We start from the raw sequence: 10,231 nt of genomic DNA on the forward strand, positions 1-10,231 counted from the left end.
TTTTTTTTTTTTTTTTTTTTTTTTTTTTTTTGTCTTTTTTTCGTGTCCGGCAACGGATCGCAACCCTCAGTGTTGCCCCCGTACCGGACCAGGAACCGGCAACGGGATTGCAACCCTCGGCGTTGCTCCCGCGCCTCGCTCAGCCAGTGAGCGGGAACCGGTCTGTATGTGGGATCCGAACCCTTGGGCGGGAGCGCCGCTGCGCTTCCCAAGCGGCGCACTATCCAGTGCGCCACCGGGCCGGCCCAGATTTCTTGATATATGTGTAACTTTATAAGAAACTGCCAAATAGTTTCCTGCCAGCAGTATGAGAGTTCTTTATTCCATATCCTTGCTAACATTTGGTGTTGTCAGTCTTTTTTATTTAGTCATTCTAGTAGATGTGTTTTAGTATCTCATTTTGATTTTAACTTATGTTTTCCTAGTGACTAATGAAAATGATTGAGCACAAGTGTGTGTTCACATTGTCTGTTCATCAGTTTTCTTTGGGAAAGTGTCCATTCAAGTTTTTTCCCCTGGAATTTTAATTACTTTGCCTTTTTATTATTATATTTATTATGTTATCTACTTACAGGATTTTTTTGGGGGGGTATACTCTGGATACAAGTTCTTTGTTAAATATACATATGCAGCCAGATTTTTTTCCCAGTCTGTGGCTTATCTGTACATTTTCTTAGGGGTGTCTTTGAGCAGAAAGCTTTAAAATTTGATGGAGTTTGATTTATCAGTTTTGTGTCATATAATTTGTGCATTTTGGTTTTTGTCAAAACAATCTGTGCCTATCCTAAGGAGCAAATATGTTGTCGTGTGTTTCCTTTTAGAATCTTCATGATTCTGTGTTTAACGGTTATGTCTATGATTCATCTTGAATTAATTTTTTTGTATGGAATGAGATAGGGATTGAGGGGGTTTTTTCCCACATGGATATTTAGTATTTTCAAACGCAGTTTTTATATAAATACTTTTCTTTCTTCATTGAATTGCTATGGCACCTTTGTTGAAAGTCAGTTGACCATGGTATGGTCTGTTTCTAGACTCTTTATTCTGTTTCACTGATGTACTTGTAAATATTCATGCCAATACTACAATCCTAATTGGTATAGCTTTATAGTAAGTCTTAAAATATAAATATTATAATCATCTTTTTACTTCTTTAAAGGAGCCTATTAGAATTTTGATAGGGATTGCATTAATGTATTAGTTTAGGAAAAATGGACATGAATCTCTCCGTTCATGAACATGTTCTTTCCATTTGACTTCTCTTAGTGGTGTTCTGTAGTTTTCAGGGTCGAATTCTTACACATCCTCTATTTGTTTATTCCAAAGTGTTTCTTTCTATCTTTCTTTTTTATTATATTATTAATGGTAATTTCTTAAAATTTCATTCTCTAATTGTTTGTTGCAAGATTTGCTGATTTCCTAATTTTGAGTTCATTGTTTCCAAGAGACTAAATTCTTCTAACTCCAGTGAAATGCATTTCAATTTAGTACTGAAAGAAAATGGAAGTCAGTTAAAATAAATGCACTTTGCAATATACCTATTCTGTTAATTAGGGGTATCAGTAATTTTTCTACTTGATTGGTGAATGTCATCCTCAGAACTCCCAGTTGTTTGTAAAATTCAGCTGTAATTTTTCTGAGAATATGAGGAAGTCCGTGTTAATTTTTATAGCTGTTCCGGGTTCTTCAATTAGATAGTAAACCCCAACAATATAGAATGCTTTAGATTACATCTGTCTTTCATTTGATAAGTGAATAAATGAAATGAGAATAGCTTTGTGCTCTTGAGTGGGAAAGTTTGGCTAGTGGGGATTAAAGGTAGGATGGGAAAGAAATAAAATAAGCCTTGACAACAAGAGGAAAATTACTGGTCTTTTAGGGTGATAACGAATGATTGATCCTGTCTCCCACATGAAGTCTCAGATTGAGAAGTAGTAGAAAAAAATTAACATTCACTATGGGATCGGAAAGTCTTAAAAACTCTATTGGGGCTTATTTTCTCATTGGCAATAGAGAGTCATTTCAGATTTTAAAGTTAAGAATGTGCATGATATTGATACCATTTTACTAGTAGAACTTGTAATTGAAACTTCTTAAAAAGTTATAGTGTCTGCTGTATTCCAGTTTTAAACTGTAGACCTAACTGCACCGTGTTTTAATTTCTCATGGCTGCAGAAACAAACTACCATAAACTCAGTGGCTTACAACAACAGAAATTTACTCTTTCACAGTTCTGGAGACCAGAAGTCCAAAATCAGTATAATTGGGCTGTATTGGCAGGGCTGCACTCCCTCTGGTGTCTCTGGGGCGAATTCATTTCTTGTCTTTGCTAGCTTCTAGTGGCTGCAAGCTCTCTTTGGCTTGTGGCTGTATCACTCAGTCTTCAAGACCAGCACTTCAAATCTGTCTCTGCATCATTTTCACATCACCTTCTCCTATTTGTGAGTCAAATCTTCCTTTGCCTTTTTCTTATAAGAACACTGTGATTGCATTTAAGGCCTACCTAGATAATCAGAGATAATCTCCCCGTTTCAAGATCTTTAATCATATCTGTGAATTTCCAGATAAAGTAACATTTACATGTACCATATATTAGGACTTGATCATCTTTAGGGTTCATTATCAGCCTATCACAGACTGTATTATTACTTTTTAGACCTTCACTTTGTTCTAGAAGTTACTGTCGAAACATTGGGCTGAGGCTTTTAGCACCCCAAATGACATACTTACTTCCTTGTTATGATTGCCATTTTTTAATGGAATTTATCCTTAAAATGGATGTCATCGAATGACATTGAATTCTAGTAGCACTACAGAATAGACTTGAAAGGCTCAGGTGGTGAGTTATTCATTTTAAGTAGTAATCAGGAAAATACTTGGGGAAAAATATTAGGGAAAGAGATTGAATTATACTTTGACTGTCATACAACTGATGTGTGACTCATAAAATTTAGCTTTATCACTAAAGTGATAGCTTTTAGTTTGGGGCAGCCAGGAACTAATTCCTGGTTTTGTAGGGCTTTCTTGGTCAGGTTGATTTATGATCAGGCCTAACCTGTTCTATTCATTGTACCAAGTAGACTGTACTAAGGCCACTTTTTATAGTAGCCTATTAGAAATTACCTATCATTTAATCTGTACTCTTACTCTGTAGCTAGAAGTTTAGAATAATTTCTCCAGCTCCTTACTTAATGCTTGTGACATATTGAGATTGAGAGTTTTAACATGTAAATGTGCCTTAAATATATAGTGCTGGCATGTTTGAATACGTTGCATGTAATAACATTGAGTCTCATACCAAGCTTGTTATACAAATCTTCACATTGTTTTAGAGGAATGAGTCAGCTACAGAACTTTAATGTAGCCAACTCTGTTTTAGCCTTGGGATATTTCTTGAATATCCCAACTTTAGAGATTGCCATATTCTCAGTTTGGGAATAACTTTTATGAGCATCATTTGATAAATCATGGCCAAAGAAGATGAAATAATAAAGCCTTAGCTTCCTTTTCTTTCCTTCAGTCATTATATTAATTAGTTTTAATATCTAAATGTTGATGGATTTGGAATAAGAAGTGATAGTTTGCCAAAGAGAAAGTGGAAGCCTGAATCTCACTGTTTGCCCTATAATCTTTCTCCCAGCATATAAGATATTTTCTAGTTCTGTGTAACCTAATATCAGAATTGCTCTTGCTCTGTTAGTGAAGATCATCAGGAATATGGAGAAGTTCACCGTGAAAACAAATGCACTGTGAAAGGCAGTAGTCCATGACATAATTAAAAATTTATATACTTTCTGAATTCTGGATTAAGAATTGAAGTAATTTGGCTTCAAGTTACTTGCCACAACTTATTGAGTGACTTTGGACTTAGCAACTTGGATAATAAATAACATGGTACTTAAAATTGTTTGTGCTCTTTTAATGTCTGTAAAGCAGTCAGTGAGAGAATGTAAATGATTGTACCATTGATTCCATATTGATGTACCATGAAATGTTAATAAAGAAATTACTGCATATTGAAAGCATTCTTTAAAATTTCTTAGTGTTAGAAAACTCAAGTAAGAAAGATTCTTTAATGAATTGTTATATTCAAATGTTTTATTGAGGTCTTTAAAGTTGTGTCTTACAGATCTGTCCTAAAATAACCAGTTTTCAATAAAAATTTGTGTTTGGAGATTTATAACTTTAAATTCTTCAAGGCTGAGGAAAAACATGAGAGAGATTTTATTTTTATAATTAGGTACATTTTTATTTTAAATTATGATTCTATAATCTAATTTCATAAGAAAAATCTAGTAGTCATATTGTAATGGTATCTACAGCCAAGCAGATTATATAAGGAAGGCTTTATACTCTGCATAGTTTGTGCTCTTCCTTTTACATGTACTGCTTGTCTGCACGTACCTATTTCTATTTGTGTTAGTCATCCTCTCTAGGTAAATTGTCCATGAGACCAGTGATTCCATGAACAAATTTATCCAGAAAATGCTGTCTTTGCACGTTGTGACAGATCATGTCACTGGTGGATTTATAGCTACTCCATTTGTCTAATTAACCTGGCAGTTGTCTCCTGTGCCCAACACTGTTGTCTCATTGCCTTGGCGTCTTAGTTTTCATTATCTCATTGCCTTCTCTCCTAACTAGAGCTCAGATTTACTTTTTTTTTTTTAACCTACCCCTCCTCTACTCTCTCTATTCACTACCCCTCTTATTTTTGATTGGCAGTATCATCCAGATAAACAAAGTACAGATGTGCCAGCAGGAAGACTGGAGGAATGTATACAGAAGTTCATTGAAATTGATCAGGCATGGAAAATTCTAGGGAATGAAGAGACAAAAAAAGAGTATGACTTGCAGCGGCATGGTAGGTACTTGTGGTGAGGAGCCACAGCACATCAGTAACTCTTTGAAGCACGGTCTACAGCCATTCCTGGGGAGCATTTTCCAGCATTTGCACCAAGTTATTATTGCCGCCTACTCCTCCCCTCCATCATTATTTTTAATTATGCCCTATTCTTAGTAGTGATTATTGTGTATCTATTGAGAAGTTAACAAAACTACTAGTATGTGGCTTCTTGTGAAGCCATGAGAGCTACTTTTTATTACTACTGAAAAATGTTTAATTACACATTTCTAATTAGTATGTTTATATGTTTAAAAACTTCTTTTCATTAAATTTAATTTGTATCAATTAAAATTTTAACCGTAGTACTTCTCAAGACCGTATACTATATAAATGACAGTCTAAAGGAAGTTACCATATAGGATAACATCATAAAGCACTCTGCTGTCTTTTAGCTTGTTTAAGGCTAGGTTTCATGATTATCTCTAGGATAAACTATTCTTTATGAAATTGTTACAAATGATATATTAGGAATGCATATTACCTATGCTGTCTTAAAAGTCATTTCTTTTATGCCTTTTAGAAAATAGCTTCTTAAAACAGTGACAAGCTGTTGTGAGAAAGAAAGGGAAAAATGTAGGTCAGGTTTGTCACACATGGATTGCAGTTACACGAAGTGATAGGCTGTCTTTCAGCACTGGCCTTGGGACAGGAATCCCTCAGCCTTCTATCTGAACCTTCAATATGCACCCTACATGGTAATGGGGGGAGTCAATAATCAGTTACAGCCTGTGGGGAAAACACTCAATTGCTCTCTCCAATAGCACATCAGGCTCAGCATTGACTCAGATGTGTTGATAAAAGCTCACTGTCTCTGTAGTTGATTATTGAATCCCTTCCCATGCCGTCAAACCTCACAAAATGATTTTAAGGCATTTACTACTAAGGTTATAAAACTTTGATTTGAGAAGGGGGCTTTATTTCTAAAACACAGCATCACAGGAAAAAGCCAGTGATGTTTGTAGAACATCCATATTTATTTTCAGAGGGAGTTGTACTGATAAAGTATTTCTTATAGGCAGTGTGTGATACCATTGTATGAAAAGGCTTCATGAGCTATTTATGTACTGCAGTATTTGTTTTTTAATAGTGACTTCACTATAATATTAATCAGCTTTAAGGCCTTTCTATTTTTTAAAAAACTGATGAGCTTACTTTTTAAAAAACATTAAGATGAGTGGACCTTCACAAGGAATTTCCATCAATTTTCAAATATAGCTTGAATATTGGATTCTACTTCTATTTGGTACATATTATCAGCACTGTTCTAATGTATTTCTTTTGTAAGTGTGTTTGTACTTCTGGGAAAAGAATGTAAAGGTGGCTTCATTTGATAAACTCTGTCCCTAGATACATCTTTTTGACCTTGGTTCACGTGATAGTAATTTCTATGAAAGTATTGAAACTAATGCACTTGAATGTGTTGTGTGGGTCATCTATGTTCCTAAAGCCACCAAGCTCCACTGGAGACGATGATTCTTTCATGGTGTTTTTGCACATCTTTACTAGTCTTTACTAGGTGGGGTGCCAATTTGCTTAAGATGAGAATAATTCACACAAAACCGTAGCCTAAAGAGTGTAGGTTATGTACTTTCAATGTCACTCTGCATTTTGTCACTCCACAGCCTGTGTACTATTAAGAACATATCAGTGAAATTGACTAGAAGCCTGCTGAATTCTCAGAGTATTCTCTCTTGGTAGAGTACAAGGTAGGACAGACCAGAAATGAAATAGGAAACAGTTAAAAGTGAATGTAGAATTGCACAAAAGAAGGTTAAAAAGATGTAAGAAGAACAAATAATCAATATATTCAAGTCTTTCTCATTATCTTTTGAGAGGTCCTTGGAACTGTGGATTTCTTTTGAGCTTTGAGTCCTTGGTTTTAAGCTTCTAATGGAAACAAGTGGCCTGGTGTATCACAGGGGACCCTTATAGGTCACTGATGAGTTCATAATGAAGTTTAGACAAATCAAATACAGGGAGTTTGGGCCTGATTCATGATTCAGATAAATAGCTTGGGATTTATATAATATCAGTTTGCTTTGCAAGTTTTTCAGGTGGGTGACTACTGAATTGAACTATTCTAGAAGGACAATAGAAATAGAACTTTTCACAACACTTTAGTACCTCATATCTACTTAGATTTGTACTTAGTAGATAGTACTTACTAAATATTTTCTTCCTTAGCAGAAGTTTCCAGTAGTAAGAGTGCTTCACTTCAGTTTTAAATGGAGATTGGCCTGCTGTTTGGATAAGAAAGAGAAGTGTCTCTTATCCATATATAACTTGCTGTTTTTAAACCTTTCATACCAGAGTTATTTTTTAAAAATCTCATAATAAACCTACTTTCATATTGTTATTTCTTTTGAATACCAATATTAATTTTTTATCCTTGATCCATCTTCAATAAATTGTTTCTCAAAAAAAGGAAATGGACTTGAACTTCTAACAGTGAGGATTTAAATTTGATAGAAGGAAACCTTTTGAGAGTGATAATTTGTTAAAGACCGGGATAGGTTACCAAGAGAGAGAGAATTTGTTATAACCAGGTCAAAGCACTCTTTTTTTCTGGGTCACCCCCTGGGGACATGGAAATAGCTTTGTTACACAGAACTCTTTTTACATGTGGTGATAGTTCATTGTAAAACTTTCTTTTTATAGAGTGCGCTTTAACTATGCTTGTTTCCTGCCGCCATTAATTTGCAGTATAAAATAAACTTGAGCTCTGTAATACTTGAGAAGGAGGTAGGAGATGCTTTAATGGCTGATGTTGAATGCTTTCTCTTCACAGCTCAAAGTTGGTGCTCTGTTGTATGGAAAGCCTCATCAATATTGTGCACAGCCACATATTTATCTAAAAGATAATTTAAAGGGTAATCCATATTTGTTTCTCAAAAGAAATTATCAAATGGGTTCTTTCTAATAAGGAACGAGTAATAGTCTAGAGCAGATAACCTAAAGTAAAGTACATATATTTTTTCTCCTTCATTTCCACTTCTGTATTCTTCTGTATTCTTAGTTGGTGTTTTAGGGCAATGTTGGCCAGTCTGAAGAAAAGCAAATCTAAGAAAAGGATGAGTAATATTTGGTTCCCAGAGATTATACATTTTGAAAGCAATGTTAATAGTGAATTAATCAATTAGTTCCAGTTGGCATATTTACTTTATTGTTTCTAAGGATGCTTCCGAAGGCTGCTTCCAGTGTTCCCTGAAAGGCATGTAGTTATTCAAGACTAGGCTTAGCATTTCAACCAGACGAGCACTTTGGAAAACCCTTTCAGGATTTATAACATGTTCACATCAATAATATGTTGCATAGTTTTGGGTGCCTTTATAAATCTTTTGGGGAGTTTTCTCATATAATAAGCACATTAAAAAACACATCAGAAGTATATTGTGGAAAAGTAATAGAGATCATAATTCAGTAGCTTTATAGTGTGACAGTCACAGATCTCTGATGTCTCAGTGGCTCTATGGAGTTACACAGTGTATGAGTTAATTTCTTCTCTTTCACCTAAAGAGTAACAAACCTTCAAATGAGGTTAATCAAATTAAATAATGTTTTAAAAAATAAGTGGATTGTGTTTGGAATTCTTGCTGATATGTAATTTTATATAAGATATATCTTTGTTCTCTATTAGTGAATTATTGTGGTAATGTGGAACCTTTACTAAAAACAGTCTATACAGTTGGCCAAGTACTTGGATATTCAAAATAGTCTGGCCCAGAAGGGGGTTGGGCCAGACATTGAAAAGTCAGAGTGCCTTTGCTCAAAGCTAATCAGCTGTTCTCCTTAGCTATATACAATAGGTCATTTCTGGTGTTGTATTATACAATTCACTTCATCTCTTTATTAAGGTAAATATTTGAGAATGGAAGATAAGCAAATAAATCTTGGACCAAATGAATGTGTCTTAAAACGACATCAACATTTATGTGTCAGGTAACTAAATCAACATTTTACTTCTTAAACTCAAGATAAGAATCCTTCCTGAAAAACATGTTAATGTGAAAGACCAATTAACTCTGTAAGAAGGGAAATAATATATTTTTAAATGTAGATAATGTGAATCAGGGTTAAATGTTAGGAAAAATGACTTAAGGCCAGTAGATAGATATTTGTGTAAATTATGTCCTAAAGCTGACCCTTACAAAATACTTGAATTAGTCAGACTGGGTTTCCATTTATGGTCATATTAGTATTTCCATTTGATTTTGGGAATTTCAAAATTGGTTGTAAAAATTTGCTTCAGGTAAAACTTGAAGATAAGCATCAGGGGTTATGTTTTTTTGGTGACTGTCTCTGGGAAAAGTAAGTATGTGAAGTGATCCAGAAAATCCATCTAGACAGTTGGGGGCTGGCATTATCTTGAGAGGGAGAAGAGAGTACAGATAAAACTTTCTGTGACAGTTTCCCTGCCTCATTTTAAGTCAGAAGAAGGAGACTGACTACTCACATTATTTGTTACTTTCACTTGAATGCAAATAACTGTTTTTGCAATGAAAATATTTTGAGATGATTTCTCATTGATTTTGAATAAAAATTTGGCTAGTTTCAAATAATGCTATAGAAACCTGTGGGCAATATTATAGTTGTAATTCTGCTGTACCTGACAATCGTGAGGTCTGATTTAATAATAGAGAAGCGTAGGATTTTAGGAAGTTTTGTTTCCAACTTTAACTTTTCTCCCAATTTCTACATGGTTATCTTGACCCAGTTGAAATCAGTGGGTCCAAAACCGAGATCTGGTCACCTTTCTCATTGCTTATTTTTTCCCTCAGACTTGAAACCTTGGTTTCATATTACACTCTGGTTATGTCTACTTTGCTCTATTTACAACCGGTGAATCAGAAATGTCAGTTGACATTTTTTTATTTTTAATGATTTTTTTCCCCTATGTGATATTTTTATTCTTACAGCTACTGCATAGTCCATCCTCAGATTAACACATACCCTATTTCCATAGCTACTAATTGGCTTTCCATTCTCTACTGCCACCTTCTCTAATAGTCCTTTACATTTTGATTGATTCAGCTTTCTTTATTCTCACTCCTCTATTTAAGAACACTTATAACTCCCCTCCCTCCCAAAACAACGCTTACCCATTCACCTGGAATTTAAATGGGACAGAAGCTTTTAAGCTTGTCTCTATTACTTCTTCCAGTTTTACCTATTGCAAACCTAAGGTGAATACTCTCTTCTGGTCCATTTAGGGGCTGCCAGACACATCTGCTTCTACTGTTTGACATTACTCAGAACACCCTCCCATTCTGATTCTACACAACTTATTCTTTTTTTTTTTTTTTTTTTTTTTTTTTTTTTTTTTTT

The 10,231-nt window shown here is 34.6% G+C and overlaps 1 protein-coding gene across 3 annotated transcripts in view; it reads left to right on the forward strand.

The window, feature by feature from the left end:
• The window catches only part of DNAJC24 (DnaJ (Hsp40) homolog, subfamily C, member 24), a 58,800-nt gene that overhangs the window by 37,148 nt on the left and 11,421 nt on the right, over positions 1-10,231 (forward strand). For 2 of the 3 annotated variants that reach the window (XM_008574740.1, XM_008574739.1), the window contains exon 3: positions 4,726-4,864. In XM_008574740.1, the coding sequence (XP_008572962.1) occupies positions 4,726-4,864 (139 nt within the window). Of the gene's footprint in view, positions 1-4,725; positions 4,865-8,760; positions 8,846-10,231 lie in introns of all 3 variants that reach the window. The other variant, XM_008574741.1, reaches the window with a different exon arrangement.

The sequence above is a fragment of the Galeopterus variegatus genome, unplaced genomic scaffold (assembly GCF_000696425.1).
Source record: "Galeopterus variegatus unplaced genomic scaffold, G_variegatus-3.0.2 Scaffold1095, whole genome shotgun sequence".
NCBI lineage: Eukaryota > Metazoa > Chordata > Mammalia > Dermoptera > Cynocephalidae > Galeopterus > Galeopterus variegatus.